General features: G+C 38.9%; 1 protein-coding gene across 1 annotated transcript in view; it reads right to left on the bottom strand.

Moving 5' to 3' along the window:
* Nucleotides 1-4,538: 4,538 nt before the first annotated feature.
* LOC102790501 (collagen and calcium-binding EGF domain-containing protein 1-like) overlaps nt 4,539-16,676 on the bottom strand; it is a 37,549-nt gene continuing 25,411 nt past the window's right edge. Inside the window, exons 3-11 of the mRNA XM_087846871.1 lie at nt 12,052-12,104; nt 10,306-10,440; nt 9,731-9,868; nt 8,757-8,890; nt 8,390-8,504; nt 8,064-8,203; nt 7,508-7,543; nt 7,111-7,146; nt 4,539-6,448 (exon numbers count right to left, since the gene is read on the bottom strand). Coding sequence (XP_087702997.1) covers nt 6,260-6,448; nt 7,111-7,146; nt 7,508-7,543; nt 8,064-8,203; nt 8,390-8,504; nt 8,757-8,890; nt 9,731-9,868; nt 10,306-10,440; nt 12,052-12,104 — 976 coding nt within the window. The 3' untranslated portion in view covers nt 4,539-6,259. The remainder of the gene's footprint in view (nt 6,449-7,110; nt 7,147-7,507; nt 7,544-8,063; nt 8,204-8,389; nt 8,505-8,756; nt 8,891-9,730; nt 9,869-10,305; nt 10,441-12,051; nt 12,105-16,676) is intronic.

The following is a 16,676-nucleotide window of genomic DNA, read 5'->3' as shown; positions in this document are numbered from 1 at the left end:
GAAGCCATGATCACCCACCACTGTTGTCTTCTACGGACTTTTGTCAGTTTTTTATTTAACTAATCCCAATTTTCTTGCCATGCCTCCAGTAGACTTTTTTGTTGTTGTTTGTTTTTAGAGAAGAGTTAGGATAAGGATTCTATATAATGAAATTATTCTGAATGAACTGTCTTATCACGTACGGGTCCTTGTGGCTATCATTACTCAGGGGTTAATGCAATATTTTTGTTCCTCCCCTTGAACCGAAGCCCATATGCATCATATAACTGTAGCTGTGGTGGTTTTTGACCATGGGTAGGATGACTGTGTCAGTGTCCCACAATTTATAGTCCTAAGCATATTTCCTGAAAAGATCTGCATAGTTTACTTTTTGTCACAGTCTGGCTGAGGCAGACTGTATGTGTTTGCAAGAGAAGACTCAAACGCAGACCAAAAACTGAACGTGACGTGGATTTAACAAAAAACAAGCCGTTTAGTGAGGCTAGGAAACAAGGTACAAGCAAAGGGCATGGGTGAAACTAAACAATAACCTAAACTGGGTGAACTAAAACTAAACATGGTGAACTGACATGGATACCTGACGTTGTGACGTGGATGAGCAGACGACCTGACAAGGAATGACTGACGACACACGGACTAAATACAGACAGGAGGATAATGAAGGAAATGGAAACACATGGAGAAACAGCTGACACACATGAACATAACGACGTCACAAGGGGAGAGTAAATTGAAAACATTGAACATAGGAACACAGGAACCCTTCAAAATAAAACAGGAAACGCAGACATGACAACCTGAACTTGACAATGTAAGACACAGACATGAAACACATGAAGGGCAAGGGAGACTTAACAGGGGTTGGAAGACACAAGGGGAATCGAATAACAAATGAACTAGAAAAGCTAATGAGCTTAATCATATACTATAAACATCAAAATAAACTAAAACTCAAAACACTGGGTCACAAGACCCAGGATCGTGACACTTTTATCTAAGGCTGGTATCTGACTCTTCTGTCTTTCGCTACGTGGTTGTTTCATGGGTAACAAAGAAGAGATGAATGATAAATGTGGAGCTATGCTGACTTTCTGCTGGACCCTGCCCAATTCTGAAGCTATTTTTATACCTTTTGTGAAAAGGAGTTTACTTATCCTACTCTGCTATTTTTTTTTGCTGTTGTTGTTTTTGTGTTTTTTGGTTTTTACATTTACAGCATTAAACTAAATCTCAGGTTCCTGGTAATAGAATAAATGCGCGTACCATATTAGAACATGAACAAAGAAAAAAGAAGTATAGACCAGCAAGTCTACATACAACACTTAAATTAGAATGAAATTCTAAGTCCAAAATATGGACTGACAAATAATTTTTTGAAATGTGCAAATCACACATATGGTGATGGCTGTTTGCCCAGTCACATCCTCTGGATCAGCGGTCCCCAACCTTTTTTGCGCCACGGACCGGTTTATGCCTTTAAGGTGTCGCGGATAAATACAACAAAATAAAACTAGTACCGGTACCGAAAAAAAAGAAAATTTATTCATAACACACGTGAAAAGACCAAGGAAAACCGAGTAAACGATAAAAACGATAACAAAATAACGCTGAAAACCGATTAAAAACCCTGAAAACTATACAATTCACACCTGAGCCTCAACTCTTGTGGCCCGGTACCAAACGACTCACGGACCGGTACCGGTCCGAGGCCCGGGGGTTGGGGACCGCTGCTCTGGATAGTCATATAAAGACACCCCAATCCTCCTTTTTCTGACAACAGAAAATGTTTGAGTCATTTTAGCATACAGCACATAACCCATTTCCATCAAAATGTCACAAACAACATAACTTTTAAGAACTGTCTCAATATACCTAGCTGGATTTTTATGTCATAAGGGAGTGTGTGGTGTCAGAAAAAAAATGGGAAAAGAGAGAAATGAGGACATGAAACAAAGGATCTGGCACTGGACGCAAACCGGGGATGTTGTGGTTCATTGTCAGGTCACCAGGCTGCCCCACATTTTAATGTTTATATTGGTGCACATGTATATTTCCTTCTGTGGTGGATTATATATCAAAACCTTAACATTTATTTATTTTTTCCCTTTTTTTTCTTTCGCAAAATAGTTTTTGCATCTTGGTGTTATTCTGGACTGTGTAACAGGAGTTACTACATGTAGAAAATCATCTTACAGTTTGGGGAATACCAGAGTTGAATCTCTAAAATGCTTTTCTGGTCTTTTGATTTACTAGGTTACTGGGAGACCATCTTTGGCTCTTGATACGCATATCAAACAAATGATATTAAAACATGGTATTTCACAAAAAGGGATCATATTAACTCTATTAACTTTCCAGGTTGCATACTGAAACACACATCCATTTGCATCTCCAGAATCAGCCGAAGTTTACACACGCTTCTCTCACTCAACTGTTTGAAGTGACAGCCCTGTCGTGCATGAGGTGTATTTATGGATAGCCCATAGTGTGCCAGCACGGAAATTCCTCTCATTCTAGGAAACATCTGGCCAAATTTTATCTCTTGTATCTTTAGTCTCATCTGAAGATGCCAGCAAATAGTTACACAATTCTACTAACTGTAGAACATCAGTGGAGTCTGGCATCCCAACAGCATGGACTGAGAATACTTCTCTTAAGTCTGTTATTATAACATGGGTTGGTAGAGATATGAGTATAAGAGGAGTCTTAAAGGATATCTCAGATATACATTCATTCCTGGTAGGGAGGTAGGGACAAATAAGTAAATACTTCTACCTACTCCTTTTCAAACAAATAATGGAATATTATATTGTAATGATTGTGAAGGCTCATGTTTGAAATGTTTGAAATAAAAATGAACTGAACTGAACTGAACTGAACTGATATGAAACCCACTTAGATTTAGGATTAGAGTAAGGAAATACAAGCTCACGTGAATTAGAATGTATGTCAATGTAAAATATTAAAATGTAAAATAAGGAAGAGCCCGTTTTGTTGATCTTCTGTGATGGAGGAGACAAATCTATTGTGAGTGATGGTATGTGAACTTCATGCATCAAGATGTACTCTGGTGACCTTGCCTCTACTGTCCTCTACAGGCTGAGAAAGAGGCTTCCAATTGCATGTCAAGCGGTGAAGGAAATGAGATAATCTCTTTCAGTCTCCTGCCTTTCTCTTACTGACATGGTTCTTAAATTGTTTCATGTTGTTTTTCCTGATCCCGTTTGCACGGCAGGGGGTGGAGCTGTTAAGTGAGAAGTCTGTCACGAAGTGAAACACACACACACACACCCGTAACAGACACTGATATATATGTGTGTGTGTGTATGTAAATGCATATATATTTAAAATTTTTTTTAAATATATATAAATATATATATAAAAAATAATATGTGTGGTGAACCAGATCACAGCACAAATCAAACATATTTCACAATTTCTTAAGTTGTGGGGTGCACAAGCTCAAACAGGCCCTCACTGTCAGCCTGCACTCTATAATTATCCCTACAGCTCTGTACCCCAAGACATTTCACCTCTGACCTCTAATTGTTACACCTTTCATAATAACATGCAGCCACGCGATGGTTCAACAGTCAGCGCTGAACATAATGATGAGCACCAGCCTGTACATGAATGCTAGGATAATCCATGTATGCTCAAAAACATGGAGAAATATAAACACCTTCTAAGTATGTGATGGTGGCAGGGCTCTTTGATCAGGTAAGTAAAAACCTGGGTGGGATTCACAAAGCAAATTAAAGAACGCAACGCTTTGCTTTGAGAAAGCACCATCTGAGAATTAGCACCCTCTGCTGGTGGCACTGAATAAATCCACACTTGGTTCGAAAGTCAGAATCATCTTTATTTGGCCAAGTTTGTGCACACAAGCAGGGAATTTGAGTCTGGCTTTACTCTTTTTAGTGCTGACTAGTTAGTGCACTATGTCTCAGAAGTTTCTGGATTTCAAACTACTGTTGGCTGGGTCTTTCTTTGTGAGTTGTGCCTGTGTCCGTTTTTCACAATTAATCAAGCTTGCTTTTTCAGTGTAGCAACAGTGCATGTTAGATTCAAAGTTGGAATTGGTATGAGTGTGGTCTGTTTTTTTACCCAGTGTCATCTGGGACAGGCTCCAACCTCCTTGGGACATAAATTGGAAAAGTATGAGTATGAGTGTGCTATAAATCTGGCAATTGCTATTAATCCATTTATGGCACAAAAACCCTCAGGTTGTCTTATCAAACTGAATTGGTGATAATTATGTTATTATTATTATACACATTTATTCAGCACCAAAATCATCCAGATGAAAATACTAGAGTCTCAAATTAGTTTATTGATTTTTCCATTGTAATGTACTTATAGTGGAGTCAAAGGAGCTTGCAAAGAAAAGCGTCTGGACTTCTTTGAGGTTTATATCTGGGACTCTCCACCATTTGACCTTAGAACTGAAGAAGCTTCTCGGATGAGAGGTGAAACGTCTTCAAGTAACTTAAAGAAGTCCAGACGCTTTTCTTTGCAAGCTCCTTTGACTACGATGACCTGGATGACTGAGAACCTTCACAGACATACTTATAGTGGACACATTTTAAACTGTGTTCATATTTTCATGTGGGGAGGATAAATCCTGATAGCGACTGCTCCTGGTTGCTCCTAGCAACTTTGTTAAAATATTTTTCATATAAAAATTTTATTATGCTGAACTGAAGTAAAATAGATCATTTAAGGTGATTATTAGCTGTTTTATATTTGTGTATATATTATTGCTCTGTGTAATTTGAGAATTCTGCGTAGTGTGCTGTTTCTGGAGTTAGAGCTCCTGGCTCTACTCTTTTGGGACCTCTTGGGCTTTAACTTCCACATCTGCTTTATTTTGTTGTGCTCCTTCTTCCTGATGTTGCTGTCCACTGATATTGTACAGTATATTGATCAGTATAAGGTGCAGAAAGCTGCTTCTGGTCAGATGGAAAAAAACACACAAACACAGAAGAGTGGATTTGGCAAAATGAAATGGCTGGCAGTGAACAGATGTAAGGGTATCAATGGTTACAATAAACAGCATGAATGTTGTGTCACAAGACACGATAAGATGACTGATCAGTTTCTTTTCACTAACTCATCTACCAAGGCATTTTAGAGAGTATAGCAGCTGTGGCAGTTTGTCTTATAACAACAGCTGTAATCTCGACATTTTGACTTTACTCTCAAAATAATCAGTAATATATATGTTTTTTTTAACATAGCTCTCATTCTCCTCTGTAACTTTTGCTACATGCTTTGTTGAAAACCAACTAATTATTACATCTTTTGAAACTGATGGACAACAAATTCAAATTGAAAACTACAAAATAACTACATTAAGACAAACCTTGACAAGCACTCAGTTTACCCTTTTCATAATTTACTTAAAAAAATAAAATAAAATAGAATAAAATGAAATAAAATAAAATAAGATAAATGACCAGCCGTCTTCTTGTCTGTCTTGCTGGCTCATCCTCCAATTTTAAAAGATGTTCAACATTCTTCTTGAACATGTTCATAATGAACCCATTAAACAAGTGAGTTTAAAGATTATTATGTGTCCATTTTTTACTTTTTAAAATCATTTACATCACTTCGTACATACCAGGTGATTTCTATGTGTTAAATGTTTTTTCTATTAAAATCAATCTTCTTTCATTTTAATTTTAACAATACCATACTCATATATCTTTATTTTCTGAAGACCCCCTCAGAGGTTAGCTGCACAGTCAGTGTTCATGGCTGGATGCCACAGGCAGGTGCCGTGGAGGGTAACAGCGCAGGGCCTGGGTCCTCATACCAGTGCCCTGGAGGCAAACTGTGAGTGGCACAGCAGAGCTTTCGTGAACAGACTCAGAAACAGGAAGAGATGTAGACGATAAAGTCGGTCGTTTGAAGTGGTTCTGCTCAGAGGCACAGCTCAGAGACTCAGACATAAAGGCTCACGCGGCATCTTTCTCACTCCATGTCCTGCACGCACACCCTTCACTCTCACATCCACTTGAAAGGCAGCAAAACAGCGCTTGCAGTGGTCAAAGCATCAGATTTCAAAATTTAAGTTGCTCTCTTTTACTGTCTGTACCATGGTTGAGAGTTCAAGCAAGGCTCATCCCAGCCATAAGGTTAGGAATTATGTACACGCTAACATTTTGACCGCCAGCATCTGTTATCCTCTAAGCAAAGAGTCAGGATGTTGTTTGCTGGGATCAAGTAATTGTTACTCTGAGGTGGACGTTAGAGGTCAGGTATTAAGCATGTGATCTCCTTTTCCAGAGCCCCACTCGACAAAATCTGCTTCCCCGCTGTAATGAGGAGGACTGTCCAGAGAGATTCCCCGCTGTTCCCCAAACACCTTCTCTTGCAGTTCGATTATGTCATTTCGGATGTCAGCCATCATTAGCAAAAGAAAGTCAAAGGAGCCAGGTGGACCCTAGAGACAGACGAGAAATTGATTGGTTAGTTAATTAATTGTGCACATGCAGCCTGAAAATGAAGGAAAAGCTGAAGGCCCCCGAAACAGTGCAGCTCCTTGAATGGTCACTAAATCATTACTCCAAATGTCAGTTAGCCCCCATAACTAGTTTACCCTTTACATCACAGCTGTAAGCTCATCCTTTTAAATTTATTCTAGACTTAAATATATGGGGTTGCAGCCACAAAGGGATTTAGCAAGTAGCTGTCTGCTAGTATTTACCACCTTTTGCCCATGTTTGTGGCATTTGTTCCTTTTAAAACATGTTCAGTGAAATTATCTGATGAATAATGTGGACTAATATTACAACAGACCAAAAAGTCTGTGTTCCAGTTTTCATGGTAAAGTTTTTGCGTGTTATTTTTATGCTACATTGCACTTATTAGCAGGTATTGAGTGTTTGACTGATGCACACTTAAGGTGTATGGATGCAGCTTGTCAACCAACCTTGCAAGACTTTGTTTTTTTAACCCTCTTATCCATTTATGATCACTTCTAGCACCTAAAACGCTTAGACTAAAGCTTTACACCAGGGCGTCGTAAACAAGTAGGTGATTTCACAGTGGCTATGCCTATCATTGATATAGTGTGTTATAATCCATACATCTATAATAACTTACAGGTGGGCCTCTGGGACCTGGAGCTCCTCTGTCACCCTGCAGATGAGAAACAGCAAACACAGATTGAGTTTTAACCTTTTAAACTGTATTCAGCTTGCTTGCTTCCATGGACAATAAGACTCATAATAATACTGTAGCTTCATGCATGGGAAGAGCATCAGTGGTGAGTTTAAATGTCAGAATGGTGAGAGGAGGTATAAGAAACAGTTAAAAAACAAAAAAACTTAATAAATGTTGTTAAGTTTGCTTTTCAGAGCAGGTTCTATTAACAGTGCATTTGAAATGTGTGAGCCAGTGTGCACATCAGACAGACACAGACAGGCACAAGATGGCGACTGGCGATGGTGACACAAAAGCATACAAAGACACATAAGCAAAATAAAGTTGCTATAACAACCTTTAATCCATCTCTTCCTGGCGCCCCGGGTGGTCCCTGTATAAACGATTGAGAGATGGGTTTAAGAACAGCAGATTTTCTTTTAATCACAGCAACAGTTACCGGCTTAAACTATTATCATACAGTTCATCTATTCATCTCTGAGCTATCTCTTTCCACTGATGCAGTACTAGTGTCTGACACAGAACAGATTTTTTTCAAGGCAAAGCAAGTTTGCTAGTTCCAAGTAGTGACTACCGATATCAGTCACTATTGGAGGCTCTGCTGCTGCTGCTGCTGCTGCTGCAAAACAGACTCATAAATTGCAGGTACAGTCTTCAGATTCATAGTAAATAGCAACTTATGCTGCCAACATTACTTGTAGGATTTGGTTGCTAATCCGCTGAAAATGGATTAATAATACGTCTCTACAAACATCAAGACAGAACTGGATGCGTCCCAGCACCAGTCATGTCACTGCGCCAGTGGAAAAGGGTTATTAGCTTTATGAGCTGATTGAAGTGGGAGGTAAAGCCTGTAAGAACACCTAAATTATGGTGCCAGTTTCTTTCCTTACCACTGGCCCCCTGCGGCCTCTCTTTATGTGCTTTAGGTCAGGCTCTGGCCCCATGGGTCCCATGTCTCCCCGAGGGCCAGGAGGTCCAGGAGGGCCCCTCTCCCCAAGGTCACCTCTCATTCCAGGTTGCCCTGGGTGTCCTGGTAGAGACAGAAGAAAAATATTAACCTTTACGAGCGAACATCATCTGTTCAGAAGATTTCATTTGATTATTTTCCAGTAAATCTATTAGGTAACTAGTATTCTCCACTGTAATACAGTGTCTGTAACTAGAGGTGGATCTGTCTCTAGGATTTCCATCAGTTTTACCCAGTTTTTCCCATTACCTGGGACGCCAGGAGCTCCTGGAGGGCCAGGAAGACCAGAAAGGCATGGGCCATCAGGTTTTTTTCCTGCTCGTCCCAGACTTGGTTTATTACTGCTGTTGGCCAAGCCAGGTACCTTCAAAAGAATAGAAGAAATATTAAACTAAAATGAATTTAAAGGTCAGATGTGTGGTCCAACACAGTTTGACTTTGTGAACAATTGAACAATTTCTTTAACATCCTCAGTTTTTTTTGCAACTATTAACTCTTGCTCACTTTTTAGCCATCATCATTTACAATAAATGGTCTGATTGACTGACTGAAAGAGTTCATAAGTGAATGCTTGATTCAGTCATTTGGTTTAACTGCTATTACATAAAGATGTTACCTGGTTGGGTGAGTGTGTATTTCCCAGCTTGAGTTTCAGCTGCAGTAAACTATTTTTCATGTTCATAAAATCTTGACAGGTGAATGAGCAGGTACCAGAACTCATCAAGGTATCTGACTTCCCTGATGAACTCACTGCAAGAAAAAAACAAGGAAATAAAATTCTCAAACTGTACTGCATGCTGTTAAGTTAAATAACAGAAGAAAGAAGTTCAGTCAATTTTTTGAATTCATATGAGTTTAAATACCAAAACAAGCAGTACTGTAATAGTGTTTTGATGTTCATGGATTTTTGTTTTCGTGTTCATACTTTTTTTCTTTGTCTCTCTTTTATGTCTGTCTCTTAACTTACATTTTTCCACTGTCCACATTTTTCATGGTTATTTCCGTCTGTATTTTGCCTTCACCTGTGTCTGATCTCCATCTTTTCTACCTTGGGTTTATATCTTCCTGTCTTCCCTCTATCAGTTGCCAGTGTGTTTGCTCTGTGTTTGTTTTTCCTGTTGTAACTCATGCTCCTGTTTTTGGTTTGGTTTTATTTCCATTTTTTAACCTTGTGTTTCTTTCTTTTAAAAAAATCACCTAATAAAATGGGTTCTTGTCATTTACTTTCCTGGCTTTGCATCCTAAGTTTGTCATGCATCTACTCACAGTTGCAGTTATTCAAACAACCTTCTTCTGTTCAACCTCACATAAAATCTCACATCTATCTTTGTTATAACATAATCTGACCTACCACCAGCTGGAAGCGATATCTTATTTCAAACAGCCAAAGGCCTAAAAGAATCTGCTACAAGTTCTGTTTATAGCAATCAATTTATTTATAAGCACATCTGAAAGCAACAAAGGTTGACCAAAGCGCTCTACTACTAAAATGAACGAAACAGAGCAGGAAAAAAAGAAGACAAACATGAAAAAAAAACCCCGTAAGGCTCAAATGATGCGATGATGAGTTACAGTGGCACAGAAACTTACAGTTGTGTATGGGGATGCAAGAGCGTTGATCTGATGCAAGTATGTAACCACTGCGACAGTGACACTCAAAGCTGCCCACTGTGTTCACACACTCGTGGTCACACAGACTGCTGCCTGGGGCCTCACACTCATCAATGTCTGCATATTTTTGTGTGATAGAGACAGAAAGATAAAGTTAGTTTACAGTAAATCTCAAGTAAAATTTGAATGTTTATTTCAATTCCTACACTTACACATAGTAATTTCTGTCCATTTGTGTGTTTTCAGGTTTCATCTTTTATTGTAGAATTTGAAAGATGAAAGTCACTTTGAGGTCTTAAATGTAATTAAGAGCTTTTTAGAATTACTTTTCCAGGTCCTGGTCTAAGCCCAGAAAGCTGGTGGTAATAGAGAGAAAATGTTTTGCTGCACAAAACCACAAGAGGGAGCTATTTCACCTGTTTAGTTCCACACCACACTTGTTACTTAGATCACTTTCAAGAATAAAGAAGTGTGGTGCAGTGAATGACAAATAGCCTATGCCAAAAGCATAGTTAATTGTTTTTTTCCCAGAGATAATGATAATGAAAACTGACCCAGGCAGTATGGAGATTTGTGGTTGCGGTGTCTTTCTCGGTCAAAGCGATATCCAGGATAGCACGTGCAGACAACTCGTCCAAAGTTATCAGTGCACTGCTGCTCGCAAGGTGACGCAGCACACACATCCACACCTATAAAGAGGAGTGTGGCGTGAGCATTTTATACAGCTTCATTACTGCTTTGTTTCATTCATAGAGTTTCAGAACAAGTAAAGAAACATCTCAAAAAGGGTTTACACATATCACAGTAGGATGGGTGTAACACAAGCAAAACAGTTACAAAGTAAAGTACAAAGTTTCCATACAAGCCATTTCATTATATTACTGACACAGTCTGAAATATTATCATGTAACTCATATCTGTAACTATCTGAAGTTTCCTCCATATTCAACACAAACAATTTGTGGACAAGAGATTTTTTTCATAACCTTACATCAGTGCAGACTCTGCATGGCTTTATTCAATTTCATTAAGTTCATGTTTTACAGTATCTAATCACAATGAATGTTGGAGTTTATATACGCCACTGCAACCTAGAGTTGCTTGCTTGTTATTCTGCTATTTATATGTATTTCCCCATTGTGGGAGGGGCTGTCAAAGCAGAGACACCCAGACCTCCCTCTCCCCAAACACCTCCTTCAGCTCTTCTAAGGGTGAAACAAGGAAACCAGGCACGAGACGTAATGTCTCCAGCATGTCCTGGGTATGCTCCAGGGTCTCCTCCTGGTAGAACATATCCAAAACACTTCATCTAAGAGGCACCCAGGAACCACCTCAACTGGCTCCATATAATGTGATAGAGTAGTAGCTCTCCTCTGAGCTCCTCCTGAATGACTGAGCCTTTAACCCAATCTTTAAGCCTGCGACTAGTCACACTAAGTCTAGGATTTCATCTAATAAGTGTATTGTCAGATTTTCAACAGAGTAGCTCATGTTGTAGTTAGTATAGAATATAATTGAAATCCTACATCAGCCTGCATTAAACTTGTGTGCTATTAAGTCAAAGGAACCATTAAACTGAAACATTAAAATGCAGTTATTTGATCTCTTCTCTGGGTTTCTGTGCCTCACTTATAGCCTCTGGCTGGGGCTGTAAGCACCACAGCATTTGGAGATTTTAATGGCATGTCAAACAAAGTTAAGCACGGATTTATTTTGTTTATATACTTTATTATAACTTAATTGTTGCTCAAGTTGACTCAAGTTCAAATTTTAACCTGCTGTAAGAAACATACTACAGATATAATCATATCTATTGCCAATCATTATATATCAGCTATTCACAAATAATTTAGGGAAGCATTCGTTCTTCATGGGGTCATGGAAGAACAGCACCGTCTAGTGTCTGATGCTAATTACTGTTACCATCTGGAAGCACAGGATTACAGTTTTAGAAAGAAACTAAATTGTTTAGCAATGCTTTTCACCAGCCCGTGAGATCATGGCCATGAAAGCTGACAACTTTCACAAGAATCAGATGTTTGTTATGGAAAATCACAGTTGTCAGTTGTCTTTGCCAAGACATATTATTTTTTATGTGCCGTTTGTTTCAGGTTCAGTGTACAAGCTATATGAAAGGACTGCTAAACTGACAAAGGTGTTCCACGTTATGTTTTGTACAGTTTGTTATGTTTATAAACTGCCTTCGAGGAAAACAAAATTGCATCAGATTTGAAACATGTGGATCCAGATGTGAGAGTTTATGAGCAAAACGTATGTGATGGAGCAAATGGTTTACCTACTTTCAGGTATGCACTGGCCCATCACAAACCTGAATCCTTTACAGCACTTCCTCCTGAAAGAAGAAAAGGAGAATATTAAACGCCAATTTCAGATCAGCTGGGAAAGCCATTTTATTTTATATTTTTATACAGAAGAGTGATACCGCCGTTATATGTTTGATAAATAAAAAGCCATACCCAGATGTTGATTTGCTCAGAGAGAAACATAAAACCTCCATATGTAATAAAAAGTCTGCAAACCAGCACTTCTACAGTCAAACCAAATGTTTCAGTTGATGTTGACTTTGTTACATATTGGATCACGTAATCAGACAATTACACAGTGGTAAATGAAACAGCAAAAACAGGATAACTGCTGTGACGAATCTGCATTTTAACTGTGTAGCGCATTGCACTGATGAAAAACAGGCCTGCATGATGCACTTTTCTATGCAAATGTGATTTGTTGCCCATCAAGTAGAAATGGCTATTTTAATTAGTAAAGAGCCAAGAAGCAAAATCTGCTTAGTAGAGTCAAAAAAGCTTTGCTTCAGAGAGCAGTAATTAAATTGAATAATTTCAGCACTGCAGTTTTATAAGTTTGTTGCTGTTCACGTGAACTTTGTAAAATAAAAAATATTTGGAAAGTGTACACCGCGAGCCAACTGTTTTAGTATTAAAACAGTGTATAAGTGTGTAAGTGCAGCTGAAGATAAACGTGAGGACAACAATGACATCCTGCCACCCTCACTGACAACTAACACATCACCATTAAGAGGAAGGTATTCAGCACTAGCAGCAGCAAACAAGTAAAGAGCAGCTTACTTTATACGCATTATTAACCTGCATCAAAACAGCATTGGAAATGAGAGAGGCCATCCTTTACAAATAATAGTAGACTTAGAGTCAACTAACTAACTATTGCAATAATAAATAAACCCAAGAACTCAAGTTCATTTTGGCAATCTGCTGACAAATGAGCAACTAGCTCATTTGTCAGCAGATCATCAAAGCTGCTTGAGGGCTACTGGTCTGTTTCTCAGTTTCACTACAGTTTTAAAAAAGTAGGTAAAAACAAGCTACAGTTACTTCTTATTCTGAATTTTAGTCACAGTACTTAAACTATGAATTCATTTGAAAAAAACAAAACAAAAAAAACTTCTAAGAAGTTGTTTACAGTCTACTTTTGTGATGTAAACTCCTAAAGTCGTGTAGATGCATTTGTCCCTACGTCAGCATTGCACAACAATTATTGGGCAAGAAATTTTCTCACACTTGATTTAGGGTGTTTGGAAATGACAGTCGTTCAGCAATCCCACAACAATCCACCACATGTTACAAGCATCACAGCTGGAAAAAAACAGAGGAAATGGCTCAGAATTTCTAGCAGCACAGCATGCAACAAATATCACACATGCATGCTTGAAAAAACACAGATGAATTCCCAACTCCTATCCCGAAAACTGCAAGCTGTTACCGGAGGGGATTTAGCATGCTGCTTCAGTCAAGGTCCCCTCAAGACAATAAGTTGCTTTTATTTTCCTCCAGCCTCCATGCAGTGTAACCTTAAATCACTACGAGATCCCCCTCCCTCTCTTGAATGAAAAATAACCTATAAAATAGCGAGGCCAGCCTTAACTGATGAGATCCAGATGAGAGTGGCTTTAATCTGCAGCCTGTAGCGTGGAGTGTTGAGAGGGATGTATAAAGCCAGGCTCTGAGCTGAGGTGGAGAAAGGCAAGTGAATACTGAGATGAAGATTGTCACTCATTGCATCAGTCAGTCAATCCATCAATCAATCACTCAGTCAGTGATCTAAGTTGGGCTAATGTGATGCAGATGTACGTCTGAGCAGGAGGGTTTCTTGGATTTATATCGTTGGCATGACAGCAGCTAAAAAGATTATTTAGCTTGAAGATTAAAGTAGATCTGGTTCTGATCAACTTTAGAACAGCTGTAATTTAGGACTACACATATGGCTTAACAACCCTATTTATTTGTTTCAGCAACCCATCGGTTTGTAAAAGTAGAGGAAAACATGGTGCGTAACCAAAGAAAAGAAATGGCCCAGTGCATGCATAAAACTACACACACCCCTCTATGCTCTTTTTTCTTTCTCACCCTGAAAACTTATCTGAAATCTTATGACTCCTTCACTTTCTCTTCTTGAAACAATTTAATAATTCTTGAACTGCTACAGTATGAAGCAACGTGTTATGTTAGCCACTGTTTTTCTCTCCTCTGCTGCGTTTTTCCTTCTTGTCTTGATTATTTTTCATTCACGTGCGCTCTTTCTCTCTCATTGGTTGTGCATGTTGACATTGGTCACATATTGAAAGCCAGAGGTGTAGAGCGTCTGGCTCACCACCACAGAGTCAGCTTTAATCCTGAGCTGTTTTTGCAGGTTTGTTTTGTTAGCTATTAGCTGAGTTACCAGCAGACATGTTTTTGGTTGTGGTGTTAATCATTGACTGTTGAGTATTTTTTTTATTTTAGGACAGAAGGCAGAATCCAAAGAAGCAGTACTTGGCTGGTTCAAGACCTTCTCTCTCATTTGTTTGTTTTGGCCAGGGCTTCCATCTCCCTTATTTGTGTTCGGTTTTTGCATCATTAAATTTGCTTTGAACTCCCAACAGCTTGTGGCTTCTCATAGTTTATGGGTTCCTCTGAGCCAGTAATTTAGGGACCGTAACAGCCACTCTGAACTTTACATGTATGGCTTTGACACAATGCGCACTTTCACCCTGTTTGCAAATGTTTTTCCCTTGAATTTTAGCCAAGCTGTTCATATTCCCCACAGGGTAAAATCTTGGAACACTTCCTACCTGACAAACTAATTGCATTCCCATAAGCATCGACTGCTTACTGCTTTTAGTGCTAATTAGGCAATAATAACACGTTAAGACAATAAAACCAATAGCCCAACATCAGTTTTGTTCTCGTCTTTCTTTAAAGACCAACTTTGAACTCAAATTAGACTAAACAATCACATTGCTTGACAATTTTTGCTGGTGAAATTGCGAGTTGTGTGTGCAACTCTTTTAACATAAGTCATAATACCCTTCTCTGTGCAGATGTGTATACACAAATATGCATACGACTGTGGAAGTGTAATTCCAGTGTCTGCTCATTTCAACAACAAACCAAGACAACTGACAAATGTGTGCTGTGTCATGAGTCATCTTAATATAACAGGGAAAAAAGAGGTGTCATAAATATAAGTGTTCATAAAATTAGTCATAAACACAGTGGCATGCAAAGGTCTGGACACATAAGACACAACTTAGCAAAGAATTAATTCCATAATTGACATATAGATACTTTGATACTAGAAGCAAGTTTGGAAGGAATAAAATAAAATTGTTTCACCAATAAGATGATACCTAAAATGCTACAAGCCAAACACGCTGGCTTGTTTCTGCATGGTGTTCAGTGGGTCCTTAAAAAAAAGAGAAAATGGTGCAAATGGAGGACAAAAGGAGAAGTGGTAAGCCTATAAAAGAACCAACTAAAGAAGATGAACAGTACCTGAAAGTCCTAACCTTAAGAAATAGGAAAAAGGAAATCCAGATAAGACTGAGAGAGGACCTGAGAGCTGCATCTGGCCTTTCAGCTGATCCTTCTATTGCCCAACAAAACCTCATCAGAAACGGTCTCACTGGAAGGGTGCAGGCCAGGGGAAGGCAGGGGTATGCAAAAAATATAGAATAACTGGAGGTAAAATGAGTAGCAACTTGTCTTATGGACCAATAAATCCAAATGTGACATTTTTGGGTCAAATCCTTGTCAAAATGTGCAGAAGAGGTTGGTAGAGAAGTCCAACAGTAATTGTCTACAGCCATCTGTAAAACATGGTGGTGGCTCTCCCCTGGTTTGGAGCTGCATTGTCAAAATGTTTGGAATTAGAAATGCAGAAAAGTATCATCAGATTTTCATTCGCCATGCAATACCATCTGGAAAGCATCTGATAGGCAACAGGTTCATTTTTCAGCACGGCAACGATCCTAAACACACTGCCAATCCAGTAAAAGCTTAGCTGGATAGAAAAACACACAGTGGAATACTACCAGTCATCGACTGGGCTGCTTGGAGCCTGGACCTCAACATTATTGAAGCAGTGTGGGTTCATCTTGACAAAGAACAGAACAAAAGTCAGCCAACATCCGAAGAAGAGCTTTGAAATGTCCTTCAAGAAGCTTGGAGAACCATTCCTGAAGACCACTTAAAAAATTACAATAAAGCTTGCTCAAAAGAATTCACGCTGTTGAAGAATAAAGGTGGTCATATTGACTTTCAGGGTTGTTAGAATTGTAAAAACTCTGTTGGTGACTTATATAATCTATTTCCATGTATGATTGCACATATGCTGCAGCAAGAGTACTGACAGGGACTAGAAAGAGAGAGCATATTTCTCCTATACTGGCTTCCCTTCTTTGGCTATTAAATCCAGATTTAATTCAAAACCCTGCTCCTCACATACAATGTCTTAAATAATCAGGCCCCATCTTATCTTAATGACCTTATAGTACCATATCACCCCATTAGAACACTTCGGTCTTGCACTGCAGGCTTACTTGTTGTTCCTACAGTATTTAAATGTAGAATGGGAGGCAGAGCCTTCAGTTTTCAGGCCCCACTTCTATGGA

Source organism: Neolamprologus brichardi, chromosome 1, assembly GCF_056152115.1.
Source record: "Neolamprologus brichardi isolate AB-2024 chromosome 1, ASM5615211v1, whole genome shotgun sequence".
NCBI classification, from domain to species: Eukaryota; Metazoa; Chordata; class Actinopteri; order Cichliformes; family Cichlidae; genus Neolamprologus; species Neolamprologus brichardi.
The sequence above is the reverse complement of the archived record's forward strand: the minus strand, read 5'-3'. Positions and strand labels throughout refer to the sequence as shown.